This window comes from Nicotiana tabacum, chromosome 13, assembly GCF_000715075.1.
Source record: "Nicotiana tabacum cultivar K326 chromosome 13, ASM71507v2, whole genome shotgun sequence".
Taxonomy (NCBI): Eukaryota; Viridiplantae; Streptophyta; class Magnoliopsida; order Solanales; family Solanaceae; genus Nicotiana; species Nicotiana tabacum.
Window position 1 is genome coordinate 21,474,737 of NC_134092.1, and position 22,600 is coordinate 21,497,336.

Consider the following 22,600-nt stretch of genomic DNA (forward strand, 5'->3'; position numbering starts at 1 on the left):
TGCGAAGGGGAATGATATAGAAATTTCAGCAGGAGAATTATCACGTAGCAGCCAATTAATTCATCAACAATAAAATGAGCAGTTGATAATATGAGAATGGCATGGCACCACCCTTCGTGCTTTTACTCTCATTCTTCCCATGAATTTATAAATAAATAATAAGATTGGCACGATATCACCCTTCGTGCTTTAACTCTCTTCAGGCACGACATCACACTTCGTGCTTTTACACTCTTTAAAAATGGCACGGCATTACCCTTCGTGCTTTTACACTCTTCCTCACCATGACAAGGATAATATAAATAATATAAATGGTACAGCATTACCCTTCGTGCTTTTACACTCTTCAACAATATTCAACAATAATTAAATCGATAATAATTTCATGAATAATGATCAAATAATCAATAATAAACTTAAGCAAGAATATTTTAATTCAAAATGAAAAAAAATTCCAGCATGCTTTGTACCATAACGCATAAGTGCTCGTCACCTCACATATACGTTGTACTCGCACATTAAATCAAGTAGAAAATTGACAAACAAGTCCTACTCCCTCAAGTCAAGGTTAACGATGACACTTACCTCGCTTTGCAACCAACTCAAGATTCCAATAAACTTTTGCCTCGCAAATTATTGTCTGAATGCCTCAAATCTAGTCACAAACAATTCAATATACTCAATACAAATTATAGAAACTAATTCTATATGAAAATACTAAATTTTTCAATCAAAATCCGAAATGCAATTCAAAAATCGACAGTGAGGCCCACGTCTCGGAACCCGACAAAAGTTATAAAATTCGAAAGCTCATTCAACCATGAGTCTAACCATACAAATTTTGTCAAATTTCGGCATCAACTCGACCTTCAAATCCCCCAATCTTATTTTCAAATTCCTAGGCCCAAATCCTCAAATTTCACCTCAAAAACACGTAATCTAATCAAAAAACTCGATGATTGTCACACCTCCTTTTTTTTCCGAGGGGATAGGGGATAGGGAAGTTTTTTCAATTTAAGTGACATTATTCGAAATGAGATTATTTATTTATTTAGATTCGCCACTTGGAATAATTTATGGTGTCCCAAGTCACCGATTTATTTTAGAATCCCAAATCGAGGAAACTTGACTCTTATTTTTGGTCCGCAAACACAGAAGACCGGGTAAGGAATTCTGTTAACGTGGGAGAAGGTGTGAGGCACTCCCGAGTTCCGTGGTCTTAGCACGGTCGCTTTACAATTAATACTTGGCGTAATTATCTGATTTATTACATGTTTTACAACTATATGTGCATTTTTATTCCTTTTACCGCTTTTATTACATTACTGCATTTTAAACTTTTATGGAATTAATATGAGATGAGTTACGTTGTCGTACACTCGTTGTTTATACACATCGCAAATCGCGTCACGTGAAACGCACCCGCAATCTACAATGTGTTTAATTTTATTTATTATTGTTTGAAGTTGTGGTCGAGTCACGTGAAACGCACACTCGAATTGAGGATTACGTATCGTGACCATGCCACGGGAACCGTACCCACAATCACAATGATTTATTATTAATCACGCCTAAAGCAAGCTACGATGTTCGAATATTATTTATTCTCCTAATATTTGAGATTAGTGAGGCCATGAATTATGAAAAAGTTCAGCTTTTGCTCTTAATTATTCTAGCCCAGATAACTTAAAATTGATCATAGCACAATTGGCTTTTTAAAGCTAATTAGTGAGTATGGCCAGTTACTAGTTCAGCAAGCTACTCCACTATCCATTAGTCATTTGCAGTAGTATATATTTCATTAAGCAAAGCCCAACCACCGGGCCCAATCATCTTTTTTTTTTAAGTCCAAACCTTATTTTTCAATTTCAACTAGCAGACATGGATTTTATCCCCAAAGTTCAAACATTCACTACGTACCCAAAAATCATGTTTTCATCAATCTTCATGTTAATCAAACAAGAAAGTAACAAAATTTAACAAAGCTAATGAGACCTAACAATTAATACAGAAAAAAAAAATTCAATCTTCATGAAGCTAAATAAGATCAAATTATATATTCAATCATAATATCTTAACAAAACAATGATGGGAGAAATGGACCTTTACAAGACTGTTTTGAAGCTCGGATAATGGACAAGGATGCAAATGGAGCCTCGACCAAAATCGACAAACGGAGCTCGAACTCGACGATTCAACTTTGGAGCTGTTGTTTTTTTATACAAAATGGGACTATTTCGCTGGGTTTTTGGCTCGTTTTTATCGTGCTTTTTAGCTTGGTTTCGGGTTAGAGTTTGGTGATGGATTGCTGAATTTTTCGAAAGAAAGCCGAAGAAAGAATGACACGAATAGAAATTCCCTTAACGTAGAATAAGCAAAAACATTTCTTTCAATTCCCTCCTCCCTATTTTTTTCTCCTTCTCCCCCTTTTTTTCATCACATTTCTCTTCTATTTATAGAAAAAAACTTTGGGAATTTTCAGTTTTTTATTTTTTTATTTATTATTTATTGTTTTATTTTTCATTAAAAAGAATTTTCACTTCCCATTTTTCTTATTTTTTTTAAAAAATAATTCTCCACTTTCATTTACTTTTATTTTTTAATTTATCACTTTTTTTACTTTTAATATATTTAAAATCCCACTTTTTTACTTATCTTTTTTTATTTTCCACTTATTTTACTTTTCTTTTTTTATTTCCCCACTTACTTTTACTTTTAAAAAAAAAAAATCAGATACCATTACTTTTATTTTTTAATTCCAATTTTATTTTACTTTTCATTTTTTAAAATTTCCACATTCTTTTACTTTTATTTTTTTTAATTTTCCACTTTCTTTTACTTTTTTTATTAAATAATTTCTACCTACTTTTACTTTTACTTTTTAATTTTATATTTCTACTTTTTTTATTTTTTTAATTTCCATCCGAAATTTGTTTTTAAAAAAATTAACTTTTATTTATTTTCGGTTTTTAATTCATTTTATTTAAAAATAAAGATAAAAATAATAATAAAAATAATACTAATAGTAATAATTGACCTTTTAAATTATTAATAATTTTTCTATATATAACAAAGCTAAAAAATATATATTAAATTCTGAAAATATTTACATAGTAGAAGGTGATAAAAATTTAAATATTATCAAAAATTAGGTGCTCACAATGATAATTCAATATTATTGACTAACAATGATCGCAAGTGACTTACCTCAAGTTTTCCCGTGAATTCTCGCTCAAAAATCGCCCCAACCCGTGTTGGAAATGTCCAAAATGACAAAAATTGTCGGAACCCTATGTTTTATAATCTGTCTAGTGCTTTCACTTCTGCAGCTCACTAAGGCGCTTCTGTGGTTCCCGCTTCTGCGGCTATTCACGCTTCTGCGGAATTCAGTTTGCTTCTGCGATCACAAAGCCGATTCTGCGGCTTCGCAGATGTGGCAAAATTTTCGCTCCTGCGCACACTGCCTTGCCAGCCCCTCCCCGCTTCTGCGCTTGCCCAACTTGCTTCTGCGAGCTAAATTCTGCAGGTGCGATTGCACTAGAAGGCCAAAATTTCCAGCATATGTTTAAGTTTAAATTTCGATCCATTAACCATCCGTAACTCACGAATCCTCAACCAAATACACCAACAAGTCCTAAATCATAATACGAACTTAGTCGAAACCTCAAATCACATCAAACAACGCTAAAACCACGAATCATACCCCAATTCAAGCTTAATGAAACTTAAAAATCTTCAACTTCTACATTCGATGCCGAATCCTATCAAATCAAGTCCGATTGACCTCAAATTTTGCACGCAAGTCATAAATGACATAACAGACCTATTCCACTTTCCAGAATCAGATTCTGACCCTGATATCAAAAAGTCAACTCCCCGGTCAGACTTTCAAACTTAAATTTCTATCTTAGTCGTTTCAAGCCTAATTTAATTATGGACTTCCAAATATTTTTTCGGACGCGCTTCTAAGTCTAAAATTATTATACATAGCTATTGGAATCATCAGAACATTGATCCGGGTCTGTTTGCTCAAAATTTTGACCGAAGTCAACTTAAATGAGTTTTGAAGCTCTATTTCATATTTTAACCAATTTTTCACACAAAAACTTTCCGAAAAAATTTACGGACTGCGCAAATAAGGTGATGAAAGTTGAATGGTGCTATTTGAGGTTTTAGAACACAAAAATAATTATTAAATTTAAATATGACCTATCGGGTCATCACATTTTTCATTTCTAAAACAAACGTTCGTCCTCGAACGGAAATAGAAAAGTACTTGGGATGGTGAAAAAGTGTGGATATCTACTCCGCATGTCCGACTCGGACTCCCAGGTAGTTGCCTTAATCGACTGACCTCTCCATTGCACCTGAACGGAAGGATAACTCTTAGACCTCAACTGTCGGACTTGCCGGGCTAAAATAGCTACCGGCTCATCCTCATAAGTCAAATCCTTGTCCAATTGGACTGAGCTGAAATCTAACACATGGGATGGATTACCATGATATTTTTGGAACATAGATACATGGAACACCGGATGAACCGCTGATAAACTAGGCGGTAGTGCAAATCTGTAGGCTACTTCACCAACCCTTTCAAGAATTTCAAAGGGTCCTATATACCTAAAAAACAACTTGCCCTTCTTTCCGAACCTCATTACTCCCTTCAAAGGTGAAACCCGGAGCAATACTCTTTCTTTAACCATGAATGCAACATTACTAACTTTACGGTCAACATAACTCTTTTGCCTAGACTGAGCTGTGCGAAGTCGATCCTAAATAACCTTGACCTTATCCAAGGCATCCTGTACCAAATCGGTACCCAATAACCGAGCCTCTCCCGGTTCAAACCAGCCAACTAGCGAATGACATCGCCTCCCATATAATGCTTTATACGGAGCCATATGATTGCTAGACTGGTACCTGTTATTATAGGCAAACTTCACAAGTGTCAAAAACTGATCCCAAGAACCTCCAAAGTCTATAACACAAGCACGAAGCATATCCTCCAATATTTGAATAGTGCGCTCTGACTGTTCGTCTGTCTGTGGATGAAATATTGTACTTAACTAAATCCGTGTGCCTAACTCACATTGTACAGCCCTCCAGAAGTGCGAGGTGAACTGCGTACCTCGATCAGAAATGATAGACACGGGCACACGGTGAAGGCGGACAATCTCGCGGATGTAAATCTCAGCTAACCGCTCTGAAGAATAGGTAACTGCTACTGGAATGAAATGTGCTGACTATGCCAACCTGTCCACAATGACCCATACTGCATCGAACTTCCTCTGAGTCCGTGGGAGCCCAACAACAAAATTCATAGTGATACACTCCCACTTCCACTCAGGAATTTCTAACTTCTGAAGCAAACCACCATGCCTCTAATGCTCGTACTTGACTTGCTGACAATTTAGACACCGAGCTACATATGTAACTATATCCTTCTATATTCCCCTCCACCAATAATGTTGCCGCAAATCTTGATACATTTTGGCGGCACCCGGATAAATAGAATATCGGGAACTGTAGGCCTCCTCAAGTATTAATTCACGAAGCCCATCCACATTAGGCACACAAATATGACCCTCCATCTACAAAACTCCATCTTCCCCTACAACAACATGTTTGGCACCACTGTGCCGCACCATGTGCTTAAGGACCAGCAAATGAGGATCATCATACTGCCGCTCTCTGATGCCCTCATATAAAGAAGACCGAGCGACTGTGCAAGCTAGAACCTGACTAGACTCTGAAACATCTAACCTCGCGAACTGCATGGCCAAAGTTTGAATATCTATGGCTAATGGCCTTTCACCAACTGGAATATACGCAAGGCTCCCCAGACTCACAACCTTTCTACTCAAAGCATCGACCACTATATTGGCCTTTCCGGGATGATACAAAATAGTGATATCATAGTCTTTCAACAGCTCCAACCATCTTCTCTGCCTCAAATTGAGATCCTTTTGTTTGAACAGATACTGTAGACTACGATGATCAGTGAATACCTCACACGAGACACCATAAAGGTAGTGCCTCCAAATCTTCAGTGCATGAACAATGGCTGCCAATTCTAAGTCATGAACAAGGTCATTCTTTTCATGAATCTTCAACTACCGCGATGCATATGCAATCACTCTGCCATCCTGCATTAATACTGCACCAAGCCCAATGCGAGATGTATCACAATACACCGTATAAGATCCCGAACATGTGGGCAATACCAACACTGGCGCCGTAGTCAAAGCAGTCTTGAGCTTCTGAAAGTTCAACTCACACTCGTCTGACCATCTGAATGTTACCCTTATGGGTCAATTTGGTCAATGGAGATGCTATATATGAAAACCCCTCCACAAATCGGCGATAATAACCTGCCAAACCCAGAAAACTCCGGATCTCTGTAGTTGAAGTAGGTCTAGGCCAATTCTGAACTGCCTCAATCTTCTTAGGATCCACTTTTATGCCTTCTGCCGATACAATATGCCCCAAGAAGGCAACAGAGTCTAAGCAAAATTCACATTTTAAAAATTTGGCATATAACTGATTATTTTTCAAAGTTTGAAGCACAATCCGAAGATACTGCTCATGCTCCTCTCGACTGCTGGAGTAAATCAAGATATCATCAATGAATACAACCACAAAAGAATCTAAATAGGGCTTGAACACCCGATTCATCAAATCCATACATGTTGTTGAGGAATTTGTCAGCCCCAAATGACATCACTTGGAATTTGTAATGTCCATACCGAGTCCGAAAAGCTATCTTAGGAACATGAGATGCCCTAATCTTCAACTGATGGTAACCAGGCCTCAAGTCGATTTTTGAAAACACCTTGGCACCATGAAGCTGATCGAATAAGTCATCAATTATTGGCAACAGATACTTGCTCTTGATAGTAGCCTTGTTCAACTGCCGATAATCTATACACATCCGCATCGAACCATCTTTCTTATTTACAAATAACATTGGTGCACCCCAGGTTGAGACGCTAGGTCTAATTAATCCCTGATCAAGCAAGTCCTGTAAATGCTCCTTCAATCCCTTTAGCTCCGGTGGGGCCATACGGTATGGTGGAATAGAAATGGGCTGGGTGCCCGGAGCCAAATCAATACCAAAGTCAATATCTCTATCGGGTACCATCCTCGGCAAATCTGCAGGAAATACATCTAGAAACTCACGAACAATTGGGACTGAATCCATAGAAGGAACATCCACACTAGAATCACGAATGTGAGCTAAATAAGCTAGACAACCCTTCTCGACCATACGTCGAGCCTTCACATAAGAGATAACCCTGCTGGTAGAATGGCCAGGAATCCCTTTCCACTCTAATTGGGGAAACCCCGACATGGCTAAGGTAACCGTTTTGGCATGACAATTCAATATAGCATGATAAGGTGACAACCAATCCATACCCAATGTGATTTCAAAATCTACCATATCAAGTAGTAGAAGATCCATGCTAGTCTAAAGACTCCCAATAGTAACCACACACGAATGATAGACATGATCTACCACAACAGAATCTCCCACCAGTGTGGACACATACATAGAAACACCCAGAGAATCATGAAGCACAACCAGATATGAAGCAAAATAGGAAGACACATAGGAATAAGTAGATCCTGGATCAAATAGAACTGAAGCATCTCTATGGAAAACTGGACCAATACCTGTGATCACGACATCAGATGACTCGACCTCAGGCCTAGTTAGAAAAGCATAAAATTGGGGTTGGGCCTCACCACTCTGAACCTCGTCCCTAGGAAGACCTCTAACTGGCTAGCCTCTACCTCTAACGACTTGACCTCCACCTCTAGCTGTCTAACCCCTTCCCCTAGCTGGATGGGCGGGTAGCGGAACAACTGGTGCTGGAATCATAGCACGAGAAACGTGTTGCTGCATGCTGCCCTGAGACTTGGGGTAAAATCTAGCATTGTGCCTCGGATCACCACAAGTATAATAGGATCTCGACTTTTATGAGTGCTGACCCTGGAACTAGCCATGTAAACCTAAATAACCACTCTGATGACTCTGGATCGGATGTGCACTAATTGGAGTTGGTGGTGCACTGTAAGTTAGCTGGTCGGAATGAGACATATGAGGGTCGCGACCACCTGAAGCACTGTGGGATGCCTGGAGCGCTGAATGAAATGACCTGAGAGGATGGCTTCTACAAATATGACCCCTTCCTCCAGACAAAGAACCACTGAACCCACCGAACTAACGAGGCATATTATCAGACCCCTGCCCTCTTTCCTGTGCAAGAACCATCTCGATCCTCCTAGTAATATTAGTATCTGCCTGAAAGGGAATCTCACTGCCGGTCTCCTTGGCCATCTGAAGCCTGATAGGGTGAGCCGCCTGAAAGGAAATCTCACTTCCGGTCTCCTTTTCCATCTAAAGACTGATAGGGTGAGTGAGTCCCTCAATAAACCTCCTTACTCTCTCTCCCTTAATAGGTAGTAAAAGGAGAGCATGACGAGCTACATCCACAAAACGGGTCTCGTACTAAGTAACAGACATACTACCCTGCTGGAGACGTTCAAATTGCCTGCGGTAATCCTCTCTCAATGTGATAGGGAGGAACTTCTCTAGAAATAGCCGTAAGAACTACTCCCAAGTCAGTGCAGGCGACCCGACTGGTCTGGTCAACATATAATCTATCCACCACCTCTTGGCAGAACCCGTCATCTGAAATACAGCAAAATCGACCCCATTGGTCTCAACTATACCCATGTTCCACAACACCCCATGGTAGTGGTCAAGATAATCTTGTGGGTCCTCAGAAGGTGTACCACTGAAGTGAACTGAAAAGAGCTTAGTAAACCTGTCCAACCTCAATAAAGCCTCAGAAGAAATGGCGGACCTATCACCGGCTTGTGCCGCAATAACTGACTGAACTACCCCAACTGGTAGGGCTACTAGAGCCTGATACTGGCGAGCCATCTGCTCCGGAGCGGGAGTAGTGAGAGTTTATGCTCCTCCCCCAGCCTATGAGATGGCTGGTGCCACTGGAAATGTACCATTCTGGGCCACACCCTTCATAAGACTCACCAAATGGACTAGAGCGTCCTGAAACATTAAAGTAGCTATGAATCCTTCTGGGACCTGAACTGGTCCAACAGGTATAATATGAACTGGAACCTCCGCTCCCAAATCCTCTTGAGGTTCTACAACATGTGCTGCTGCTCGAGCTCTAGACTGAGCTCTACCTCGGCCTCTGGCATGACCTCGACCTCGGACCCTGCCCCTGATCATTGTTGCCACCGGGGGATCTGGTCCCTGTCCGTCGGTAGATGTATTATGTGTTCTCACCATCTGCGAGAGAATACGAATAGAATGGTTCAATCATCGATGATAGAATAAGATCACACGACATAATAAGAAAGAAGTGATATTATTCCTAAACTTCATAGCCTCTGAAAGATAAATACAGACATCTTCGTACCGATCCTTCAGACTCTACTAAGATTGATCGTGACTCGTGAGACCTAAGTAACCTAGTTCTCTGATACCAACTTGTCAAGACCCGAAATTCCCACCTTCAAGACTGTGATGATACCTAACATTTCACTTGCTAGGCAAGCCAACATTAAAATAATCTTCACCATTTTAAACAAATCAAATTAAACGGAAGTCAATTACTGAAATAAAGTGTGGAAGACGATAACAACTAAATCATCCAAATACATCCACGAATCTGGTATCACAAGTGCACGAGCTTCTAGAATAATACAAATAAAGGTTTGAATAAAATTCAAGCTGTTTGAAAGATAATACACATGTGAGATAAGATAGAAGGGGACTTTAGAACTGCGGACGTTGTGGAGTTATACCTTAAGTCTCATGTGGGCAGCTGAATCCGAGCAGTCTATGGTACGCCGCTGGGACCAACTCCAAAATGTGCACAAGAATTGCAGAGTGTAGTATGAGTACAACCGACCCCATGTACTCCATAAATATTGAGCCTAACCTTGATGAAGTTGTGACGAGGCTATGACAAGACACGTACGTAAACAACCAGTACAAGCATATACAAATACGAAGCAACAATAACACAATAATTAACAATTTATAAATTTGGGAGGGAACATGCGAAGGGGAATGATATAAAATTTCAGCAGGAGAAGTGTCACGTAGCAGCTAATTAATTATTCAACTATATAATAAATAGCTCATAATATGAAAATGGCACGGCACCACCCTTCGTGCTTTTACTCTCATTCTTCCCATGAATTTATAAATAAATAATAAGATTGGCACGGCATCACCCTTCGTGCTTTAACTCTCTCTTCTGGCACGACATCACCCATCGTGCTTTAACTTTCTTCAGGCACAACATCACCTTTCGTGCTTTTACACTCTTCCTCACCATGACAAGGATAATATAAATAATATAAATGACACGACATTACCCTTCGTGCTTTTACACTCTTCCACAATATTCCACAATAATTAAATCGATAATAATTTTATGAATAATGATCAAATAATCAATAATAAACTTAAGCAGGAATATCTTAATTAAATAGGCAATTATTCAAAATAAACAAATTCCCCCAGCATGCTTTGACTCAACCACAACGTATAAGTACTTGTCACCTCACATATACGTTGTACCCGCACATTAAATCAAGTAGCAAATAGACAAATAAGTCATACCCCCTCAAGTCAAGGTTAACCACGACACTCACCTCGCTTTGCAACTAACTCAAGATTCCAATAAACCTTTGCCTCGCGAATTGTCGTCTGAATGTCTCAAATCTAATCACAAACAATTCAATATACTCAATACGAATTATAAAAACTAATCCTATATGAAAATACACAAATTTTCCAATCAAAATCCGAAATTCAATTCAAAAATTGAAAGTGGGGCTCATGACTTGGAACCCGACAAAAGTTACAAAATTCAAAAGCCCATTCAACCACGAGTCTAACCATATAAATTTTATCAAATTCCGACATCAACTCGACCTTCAAATTCCCAAATCTTATTTTCAAATCCCTAGGCCCAAATCCTCGAATTTCACCTCAAAAATACGTAATCTAGTCGAAATACTCGATGATAATTCAATATTATTGACTAACAATGATCACAAGTGACTTATCTCAAGTTTTCCCGTGAATTCTCGCTCAAATATCGCCTCTACCATGTTGGAAATGTCCAAAATGACAAAAATCGTCGGAACCCTCTATTTTGTAATCTGTCCAGTGCTTTTGCTTCTGCACTAAACCAATTCTGCGGCGAAGATGTCGCTTCTGCAGCTATTCACGCTTGTGCGAATTTAGTCCGCTTCTGCGATCACAAAGCCGCTTCTACGGCTTCGCAGATGCAGTGAAATTTCCGCACACACACTACCTTGCCAGACCATCCCCGCTTCTGCGTTTTCCCAACTTACTTCTGCGAGCTCGCACCTGCGAGCTAAATTCCGCGGGTGCAAGATCACTAGAAGGCCAAAATTTCCACCATATATTTAAGTCCAAATTTCGATCCATTAACCATCCGAAACTCACGAATCCTCAACTAAATACACTAACAAGTCCTAAAATATCATACGAACTTAGTCGAAACCTCAAATCACATCAAACAACGTTAAAACCATGAATCATACCCCAATTCAAGCTTAATGAAACTTAAGAATTTTCACCTTCTACATTCGATGCCGAATCCTATAAAATCAAGTCCGGATGACCTAAAATTTTGCACGCAAGTCATAAATGACATAACGTACCTATTCTAATTTCCAAAATCGGATTCCGACCCCGATATCAAAAAGTCAACTCCCCGGTCAAACTTACAAACTTAAATTTCTATCTTAGCCGTTTCATGCCTAATTTAACTACGGACTTTCAAATAATTTTTCGGACATGCGTCTAAGCACAAAATTACTATACGGAGCTATTGAAATCATTATAACACTTATCCGAGTCCGTTTGCTCAAAATAATGGCCGAAGTCAAATCAAATGAGTTTTGAAGCTCTATTTCACATTTTAATCAAATTTTCACATAAAAACTTTCAAAAATAATTTACGGAATGCGCACGTAAGTCGAGAAAAGTTAAATGATGCTATTTGAGGTTTTAGAACACAGAAATAAATATTAAATTTAAAGATGACCTATCGGGTGATCACACCATTAAACATTTTAATTGACATTGGTTCTACACACAACTTTATGGATAGTGGATTGGTCGCAAGAATGGGATGGAGAGTAGATCCCTACAATCTTCTAGATGCAAACTTGGTAGATGGTAATAAGGTGCCTAATCATTGGTGTGTGTAAGGGTTTGGAATGGTTGCTTCAAAACACTAACTTCGGAGCTGATTTCTTACTACTACCCTTAGGAACATGTGATATGGTATTAGGGGTACAATGGCTCAGTGACTTAGGGGATATTATGTTCAAATTTAAGAAGTTGACAATGAATTTGAGTATGAAGGGTAGCTCTTTTCATTGAAGGGTATGGCTCCCGAGTTAAAGATGGTAGACTCTTCTTCCTTACAGAAGGTGTCTTGTGAGGATGTGCAACTTTTTATGGTTAAGGTAACTTCCAAGGAAGTACATGAAGTAAGGCAGGAGAATGAGGAACCAGCTAAGATTTAGCAAGTCTTGCAGGAGCACAGAGAGGTATTTCAAAAGCCTAAGGAACTACCTCCATTTAGAGGACAATTTGATCATCACATTCCACTGAAAGAGGGGGAAAATCCAGTTAACAACAAACCCTATAGGTAATCTCCAGTTCAAAAAGATGTCATCAAAAAAATAGTACATGAACTACAGTCTCAAGGACTTATTCAAAACAATTGCAGTCCTTTTGCTTCTCCAGTGGTTTTGGTGGGCAAGAAAGATGGAAATTGGAGATTGTGTGTGGATTATATGGCCTTGAATCAGATCACAATCAAAGACAAATACTCTATACCTATCATTGAAGAGTTGTTGTATGATTTGAGAGGGTCATAGGTTTACTCCAAGATAGATCTTAGGTCTGGTATCATCAAATAAGGATGACACATGCTGATGTTCCTAAAACTGCCTTTAGGACACACTCAGGTCACTATGAGTACCTAGTTATGCCTTTTGGCCTGACAAATGCACCATCTAGTTTTCAGGGGTTGATGAATCATGTCTTTAAGGAGCACTTGAGAAAGTTTATATTGGTGTTTTTTGATGATATCCTCATTTTCAGCAAAAAGTTTGAAGAAGCATGCTGAACACCTGAAGGTAACTTTTAGACTTTTGTTACAACATCATCTCTTTGCCTTGAGATCAAAGCGCCAATTTGTTGTGACTAGCATAAAGTACTTAACTCATTTTATCTTTACTAAGGGAGTCTCCACTGACCCTAAGAAGATACAAGCAATTCAACAATGGCCAATACCTGTGACTATTAAACACTTGAGGAGTTTTCTAGGATTGGCAGGCTATTACAGAAGATTCATTAAGGGTTATGGACAGATTAGGAAGCCACTAACTGACTTACTGAAGAAATATGGGTTCAAGTGGGGTGACCATGCCACTGTGGCTTTCCAGAACTTAAAGAATGCTTTGATCTCTGCACTAGTGCTAGCTTTACCAGACTTTAATCTTACCTTTATTGCGAAAACAGATGCATATGATGTAGGTATTGGGGTTGTCATAATGCAAGAAGGGCATTCAATTGCCTACCTCAGTATGGGGCTTTCTCCACAACATCAGGCTATGTCTGTTTATGACAAGGAGTTGTTGGCTTTGGTGATGGCAGTTACAACATGGGGTCAATATATGATTGGTAAGCATTTCATTGTCAAAACTGATCAAAAGGCTCTTAAGTTCCGTTTGGATCAGAAGCTGCATACATGGACACAACTCAAATAGATAACAAAATTGATGCAATTTAATTTTGAAATCCAGTATAAAAAGGGTCAGGAGAACAAAGCTGATGATGCACTTTCCAGAATTACAGCAGTGGAGATTGCTGCTCTCATACTTTCAACTACGAGGACAGACCTCTTGCAAGCTATCAAATATAGCTGGGATGTTGATCCAGCAGTGAAGGCAATAATTTATAAACTTACAGATTCTACTGAGGAAGTGAAGGGGTGCTCATATATCAACCAACAGTTGAGGAAGAATGGAAGATTAGTTGTTGGGGAAAAATCCTGCATCAAGGAAAGAAATTATTCAACTGTGGCATGACTTTGTAATTGGGGGGCACTTTGGGATTGGCCATACTTATAGGATGTTGGCTGCTCTTTTTTACTGGAAGGGAAAATAGAGATGTGGAAGCTTATGTCAAAAGGTGTGATACTTGTGAGAAGAACAAGTATGACAAGTCATCATACTCAGGATTGTTGCAGCCTCTAAAAATTCCTTCTCTAGCTTGGAGCAGCCTTAGTATGGATTTCATTGAAGGGCTGCCTAAGTCAAAAGGGAAATATGTCATATGGGTGGTAGTAGATAGGCTGACTAAGTATGCCCATTTTGTTGCCTTATTACACCCCTATTCTGCCTTAGATATTGCCAAACTATTAGTGGATCATATATTCAAGTTGCAATAATGTCAGAAGATATTGTTAGTTATAGGGATCCAGTCTTCACTAGCAAGCTATGGCAGGAACTTTTTGCAATGCAAGGGGTGATCCTAAACATATCTACTGCCTATCATCCTCAATATGATAGCCAGACCGAGGTTACTAACAGGTGTCTTGACGCATATTTAAGGTGTTATTATTCTGATTCTCCTAAAGATTGGGTTCGGTACTTAGCTTTTGCAGAATGGTGGTACAACACCGCCTTCCACACCTCCATCCAAACAACTTCATATGAAGCTTTGTATGGACAACCTACACCATTACATTTACCATATATGCAAGGTGAATCAGAGGTAGTAAATGTGGACATGAGTTTGACTACCAGGGAATTGAAATTGCAACTGCTGAAGTTCCACTTGACTAGGTCAAAACAGAGGATGAGAGATCAAACAAACAAAAATAGAACTGATAGACAATTCCAGATAGGGGACTAGATTTACTTGAAGATACAACCCTATAGGCAACTATCTCTATCAAGCAGGCATTTCAACAAACTCTCTTCCAAATACTATGGGCCCTATCAAATTCTCCAAAGGATTGGTAATGTTGCTTACAAGCTAGCTTTGCCACACCAATTACCTATACATCCTACCTTCCATGTTTTCCTCCTTAAACCCTGCTATGAAGTTCGTACCTCCATAAATCACCCTCTATTTCTAGACTTGTCCAGCCCCTACTGTCCATATCCTAGAGAGTATGATGGTATGAAAGGGTAACAAAGTAGTGGTTCAGGTATTAACTCAATGGGAGCAATTACTAGAGGACCATACAACATGGGAAGATTCAAATGCATTGAAAGTTAGATTTCCAGCTGTCATTCCTTGAGGTCAAGGAATTTTTCAGGGGGGAGTACTGATATGATCTGAGTTGTGCATAGCTGCGAGAAGTAGTACGTTAGGCTTTATTAGTAGTAAAGAATAAGTGGTTAAGTTTGTTATAGAGTTAAGGATTTTGATAATTTCGTCCTTTACTCATTTACACTTAAGTTCATTAGTTTTTATCACTTTACTTTCGAGTCCATCTTCCTAGTAAGGAGATATATGTATCATATTGAGCTCATTTGGAAATATATCAATTATCAAATATGAATTTTGCTCTCTCATTTTCTTAGTTTCTTAATTCCTTTAATTTTTGTTTTTTATTCTCAAGTTACATCAATTACCCTAAAAAATAAAGCAACAATACACATGGATACTTAAATAGCATAACAACAATGGAGGTGGAGATGATTTGTCGTACAAGAACAAATGTGACATTCAAAATTATAACAGCTATAAGGATATCAAGCTACTAAGCCACACTATGAAAGTTGGGAGAGGGTGACAGAGATGAGGGTAAGGAGAAGTGTGTTTATTTTCGAGAATCAGTTCGGATTCATGCTGGGGCAATCGACTAAAGAAGCCATTTACCTTGTTAGCAGAGCAATTGAGCAGTATAGGAAGAGAATGAGGGCTTACATTTGGTGTTTATCGACCTAGAAAAATATTATGATAAAGTCCCAAGGGAGATCATGTGGAAATGTTTAGAGGCTAGAGGTTTACCTATTGCATATACCAAGGCGATTAAAGATAAGTATGGCAGAGCCAAGACTCGGGTAAGGATAGTAGGAGGGTACTCCAGACACTTACCCGTCATGATGGAGTTCCATCAGGGCTCAGCTCTTAACCTGTTCTTATTTGCCTTGGTGATGGATGAATTTACGCGATACATCTAAGGGGAGGTATCTTGGCGCATATTATTTGCAAATGACATAATGTTGATTGAGGAGACACGATGCAGGTTTAATGCTAGATTGGAGGTATAGAGGCAGACACTTGAGTCTAAAGATTTCAGGTTGAGTAAGACTAATACAGAATATTTGGAGCGAAAGTTCAGTGATGTGACTCAGGAGGATGACGTGAAAGTGAGGTTGGATACACAAGTCATCCCACGAAAAGAAGTTTTAATTATATTGGGTCTTTAATCCAAGTAATGAGGAGATTGATGATGATGTCACACATCGTATCGGAGCAGAGCACATAAAATGGAGACTCACATTTGTCATTTTGTAAGATAAGAATGTGCCACCAAAGCTTAAAGGTAAGTTTTACAAGGTGGTTATTAGATTCACTATGTTGTAAGGGATGAAGCTTTGGCCAGACAAGATCTCTCATATTTAGAAGATGAAAGTAGCAAAAATGAGAATGTTGAAATGAATGTGTGGGCATACTAGGAGAGATATGATTAAGAATGAGGATATTCTGGATAAGGTAGGAGTAGTCTTTGTAGTGGACAAGATGCGAATAACGGAGCTAAGATGGTTCAAGCATGTAAATAGGAGATGCACTGTTGCCCTAGCGGGGGAGAGGGTATGGGCGGTTGGCTATGGTTGGGCCAAGGAGAAGTAGAAGTATGCCAAAGAAGTATTGGGGTGAGGTGATGAGGCAGGACATGAAACATTTTTAGCTTATCGAGGACATGACCTTGATAGAAAGGTATGAAGATCGGGTATTAGAGTAGTAGGTTAGTAAGTAGTCGAGCGTACTATAATTTAATATTTCTTTTTCATATATATATTGCTTTCACATACCTGTAGTACTAGTATAGTCAAGTATTTTCTATTCTTTGAGTTTTATTACTGCATGCTTTTTCTTTTGTTTCAGTTATCTTATTTATCTAGTTGTTGCTACTACTTCTCTTTCCTATGGCATCTTCACTTTCGTATCTTTTTCTTAAAACTGTTGTGATTTTGCTTTCTTGAGTTGAAGGTCTATCAGAAACATCGTCTCTACCTTCATAAGATAGGGTTTAAGGTGTGCATATATATTACTCTCCCTAGACTACACTTGTGTAATTACACTAAGTATGTTGTTGTAGTTCATATTTAATCAAATTTGTAAGAATCATTAATAAAAGAATCAAAAGTATACATTTCAATTAATTGAAGACCTAAAATCAGAATTTATTGATATATGAGGACCAAAAGCGCAAGTTTTCCTTTGAGATAAATAGAGAACAATAATTGATTCTTTGACAGGAAGAGAAAAAAGAGAGAAATAAAAGATCATTTTCAACGAGCTGAGTTTCTCAGCACGTTCCTCAATTCTGTCTTCTAGTCCTGTTTTTTACTAATATTCTTTCTCAGCACCTTCCTTTACTCTTTCCTTTTCCATAAACCAACAAAAGTTCCCACTTTACCTCAAATCTCAAACTCTCATTTCTTGATTCCCTTTTACTCCAATTCAACTCATCTGTGACTGATTCACTCTCTGTTCTTCTTCTAAAAGATGGCTTCTCCTGTGGAAGAAGGTAATTCTAACCATATTTATATTCCATAAAATTAAAAAGAAATCATAATTGAGTTGATCATCGAATTATCAGTAGCTAGCTTCTATACTTCCAGTGCTTTCTGTTTGATTAGCTGAAGATATAGTTTTAAGTATATATGGGTATTTCGCTGTAGAGATTTATATGTAGAAATATGGTTCTTAGTCCCCCCCCCCCCCCCCACACACACACCACACACACACACACACCCAAGGTGGAGATGTATACTAAGTAATTTCAGTTGGCTAGGTTTACATTAACATAAAAATGAAAAGATTGAGATGAAAAACTTAAATCTAGTTATGTTAGAGTAAAGTGTTGTACCTTGTGTTTATTGAGTTGTACCTTGCTTATATATAGAACCCTTAACTTGTCCACCTTTACTGTACAATTCAATATACATAAGCTACAGCCTTTTTACAGCTATCTATCCTAACATACTATAAGCCTATAACTCAACTCAGGAGCCTATAATTTTGTCAGTTTTGTGGAAATATGCGGATTATTTAGATGACAATTAGTCAATCAATTGTAAAGAAATTTGAAACTACTTTGGGTCAGCTTTAGGAAAACTGAAGTTTGTCCGACATATGAGAACAATTTTTAAATAGTCCTCCTTATGCTTTGATACTTGATGGTTTTCAGTTCTGAAGACTTTATGATGGAGTTGCTTGTTTATTTATAAGTGGTCTCACACCTGATTCTTGATTATCTAATACTGAGTAGCTACTCGTTTTTGCTGATGTTTTTGTATGCGCTTGTACTAGGTGAGAGAGACATCGAGAAAGGGTTGATTACTCCAACACTCAGCCAGAACCCTCTAGCTGAGCCATCACCGGCCCCATCTCCATCTTCAGCAACAGCACCAGCTCTGGTGCTTTCCAATTCCGGCAAGAGAATTGACCAAGCAGGGAAAAAGAAATATGTAAAACAGGTGACGGGAAGGCACAATGATACTGAGCTTCATTTAGCAGCTCAGAAAGGTGATCTAGCAGCAGTGAAGCAGATACTTAATGATATTGATACCCAAATGGTGGGGACGCTGAGTGGTGATGACTTTAATCAAGAGGTTGCAGAGATCAGAGCATCTGTAGTGAATGAAGTGAATGAATTAGGAGAGACAGCGCTGTTTACAGCAGCAGCAAAGGGATATCTTGATGTGGTTAAAGAATTATTGAAGTACTGTAACAAGGAAACTCTTACTAAGAAGAATCGGTCAGGATTTGATCCTTTGCATATAGCTGCAAGTCAAGGACACCATGGTAAAGATCTTCGATTTCTTGATCATTCGATTTGTTTGTTCCTTTTTAGTTCATCTTTTCTTTATTTTCTGGTGATGGGGTTTTAGCTTAAACTCGGCTTGTTAAGTATCTGATTTGGAGAGATGAAGTATAGAGTTTAACCAGAAGACGTTGAAAGATTGAAAAAGTTTCTAACCGAGGGCGAGTTATATGTCTTGTCTGAAAAAATATTAACATTATGTAATTCCAATGGTTTAGACTAACTTGACAAATGGAGTAGTAAATCTCATTAAGACTAAAGAATCAGAAAATAGGTGATAAATGGGTTAGATACCTTACTAAACTAAATTTTTAACTAAATTCTGACTTGAAGTCTTGAGCTTGGACTCGAACCTCATGCCTCATGGTTGGATGTGGAGTTCTCTTTCCATTATGCTATCCCTTACTTGTCAAAGAGAGTATAAAATTGAAGCCATTTTGTTTTTGAGTATCATTTCATCAGTGGCAGATGCTGGTTGTAATTGAAGGTTTGAACTTTTATGGAATTATACCTACTGCAACCTTTGTATGCCAAAAATGTGTGTGAAGATTATGCAGTAAACATTCTAAAAAAAATTCTATAGTTCAGTAAATGTTGAAGATGCATAAGTTTCAAGATGCCATAAGATAATAGTTATTGGACAAAGACTGATGCTTGCTCTCTTATAACAGCAATCGTCCAATTGCTGTTAGAGCATGATCCTGGACTGAGTAAAACATTTGGACCTTCAAATGCAACCCCTCTTATAACTGCTGCCTCAAGAGGACATATTTCAGTGGTCAATGAACTGCTGTCAAAGGATTGCAGCTTACTGGAAATTTCTAGGTCCAATGGTAAAAATGCATTGCATTTAGCTGCCAGACAAGGGCATGTGGAAATTGTCAAGGCCTTGCTTGACAGAGATCCACAATTAGCAAGGAGGACGGACAAGAAAGGGCAAACGGCATTGCATATGGCCGTAAAGGGGATTAGCTGTGAGGTGGTGATATTACTTCTCGAGGCTGATGCTGCTATAGTTATGCTGCCAGACAAGTTTGGCAATACAGCACTACACATAGCCACCCGAAAAAAGCGTGCAGAGGTATGCAATCTGTCACTCAAACATGACGTTTCTGTGTAATACTTCCCCCCATCCCACCCCAGCAAATACAAAATTACAAATTATCTACTGTTATTCGTTTGTAATGCATGGTGTGCTGCAAAGCATGGCACAAAATTACTATTGTGTATAACTAATGAGAAGAAAATTATTGTTAAAACTGGTGTTTATTTTTTCCTGATTGGCTACGTAAATCATATTAGCTTTGCTCGTCCATATTGGGTATTAGAAGTTGAACCTTCACTATAGTAGCATTTAATAATTTAGTACTAGCTGAATGCGTCTATGATGACATTTTCCCTTTATGGTCTCAGAGAAATGATTTGACTTCTACAACTACCAGCCAATTCTATGAACCTGATTTTTGAATGGTCTTGCAAGCCGCTACTACCTAAAATACCTTTATAGTTTTCTTTTCTTCAACTTTGTTGGTGCTCGTCTCTGAGATGATGCAAACTTTGGATCACTATAGATTCAATTGTTTCAAAAATCATGGTCTTTGGCGACATTTTTTCACCTTGAAAATAAATAATGCATGGTATCCATTCTTTTGGTTCTTCTGCAAATATTCTTTTGAGCTACCTGAAGCACTTCCCTTCTTGCTTCTAACCTCCGACTGTTGGAACTTACTAGGCCTATATCACCTGAAATTCATAAATGATATTGTGAGTGATCATAATTTTAGGACATTTGCCTTGCAGATAGTGAGGGAGTTGCTACGCCTACCTGATAGTAATGTTAACGCACTGAACAGAGATCACAAAACAGCTCTTGACATAGCCGAAGATCTTCCACTCTCTGAGGAATCCGCAGAAATAAAGGAGTGTTTATACAAATATGGAGCTGTTAGAGCTAACGAATTGAACCAACCAAGGGATGAGTTGAGGAAAACTGTTAGCCAAATCAAGAAAGATATTCACACACAGCTTGAACAAACTAAGAGGACCAATAAAAATGTCCATGGAATTGCTAAAGAGCTTAGAAAGCTCCATCGAGAAGGGATCAATAATGCAACGAATTCTGTGACTGTCGTTGCTGTTCTCTTTGCCACAGTTGCCTTTGCTGCTATTTTTACTGTACCTGGAGGCGATGATAATAATGGAGTGGCTGTGGTTGTGACCACTGCTTCTTTTAAAATCTTCTTCATCTTCAATGCCCTTGCACTTTTTACATCTCTTGCTGTTGTCGTAGTTCAGATTACATTGGTTAGAGGAGAAACAAAGGCAGAAAGAAGAGTTGTAGAGGTAATTAACAAACTGATGTGGTTGGCTTCTGTCTGCACTTCAGTGGCATTTATGGCATCCTCTTATATAGTGGTCGGTCGCAAGTTTGAGTGGGCTGCAATTTTGGTAACAGTAGTAGGGGGAGTAATAATGGCCGGTGTTCTTGGAACTATGACTTACTATGTGGTAAGATCAAGGAAGAAAAGATCGATAAGGAAGAAGGAAAAGCATGCAAGAAGTGGTTCCAACTCATGGTACCACTCTGAGTTCTCTAATTCAGATATTGACAGGATTTATGCCCTTTGATGCAGAGAGTTGCCACTTAACGAGGAAACTCCCAAGAGTTTTCAAATGAAAGGGTTACAGATTTGTATGTAGTGAAGGCATTGTTCTCGAGGGACTGATAAATAACTCATATCCTTCCATCCTGTTGTGAGCTGTTAAACTTGATCCCTGCACCTGGAGGTGAGTGTAAGTTTCAAATGAAGGTGTTTGATCTGTTCATGTTGGGAGGGAGGTTCCATTTTACGCATAGATTCCTGGCAACAAGGAGGGTTTCTGTCCTGCATCAGAATATGATGCAAAGATGTATAATTTCTTAAGCTTAACTCATGGAACTGTAGATTTTAGTTTGTGGTATGGGATCTAAATATTCCTGTATAATCTAGCATCAGGAAAGATATCGTAAAAACGATCCATTAAGCTACCACTTTATGTTGTAAAGTAGCTACCACTGTGGAAGAATTCTATGTAAACTACATGTTTTATGTGCCTGTTTGGTCTATTGCATCTGAATTTTCTGGCATGACAGACTGAGATTTCCGGTTGTCTGAAAAGGTTAAAAAGTTTTTTTTCCCATATGATTCTAAAGTCAACTAATTTTCAACTTAGCCTCAAGAAAAGTTTGAGTAGTTTTCAAAGCTGCAACTTATAGCAGTTTGGCGTAATTTCTGATTGTCCGACATATATTGCTTTTGGGGTAATTTTTGGATATCTGAAACTTAACTTTAAAAACGTGATTTAATATAGTCCAATTTAGCTTTAAAATTGATTAAATTGACTTTTCATAAGCGAAAAGCGCCTAACAAATGGCTATGAAAAAAAAGAGTTAG

At 38.5% G+C, this 22,600-nt stretch overlaps 2 protein-coding genes across 2 annotated transcripts; both read left to right on the forward strand.

Annotated features, from left to right (window-relative positions):
• The first annotated feature begins 13,013 nt into the window (after positions 1-13,013).
• On the forward strand, positions 13,014-13,863 carry LOC142168016 (putative mitochondrial protein AtMg00860). The gene is made up of 2 exons (XM_075228664.1): positions 13,014-13,059; positions 13,196-13,863. The coding sequence occupies exons 1-2, from the start codon at positions 13,014-13,016 to the stop codon at positions 13,861-13,863; spliced, it is 714 nt and encodes a 237-aa protein (XP_075084765.1).
• Positions 13,864-17,591: 3,728 nt separating this feature from the next.
• On the forward strand, positions 17,592-22,293 carry LOC107759232 (ankyrin repeat-containing protein ITN1). The gene is made up of 4 exons (XM_016577117.2): positions 17,592-17,867; positions 18,653-19,147; positions 19,838-20,247; positions 20,967-22,293. The coding sequence occupies exons 1-4, from the start codon at positions 17,846-17,848 to the stop codon at positions 21,792-21,794; spliced, it is 1,755 nt and encodes a 584-aa protein (XP_016432603.1). The 5' UTR covers positions 17,592-17,845; the 3' UTR covers positions 21,795-22,293.
• The last annotated feature ends 307 nt before the right edge of the window (positions 22,294-22,600 follow it).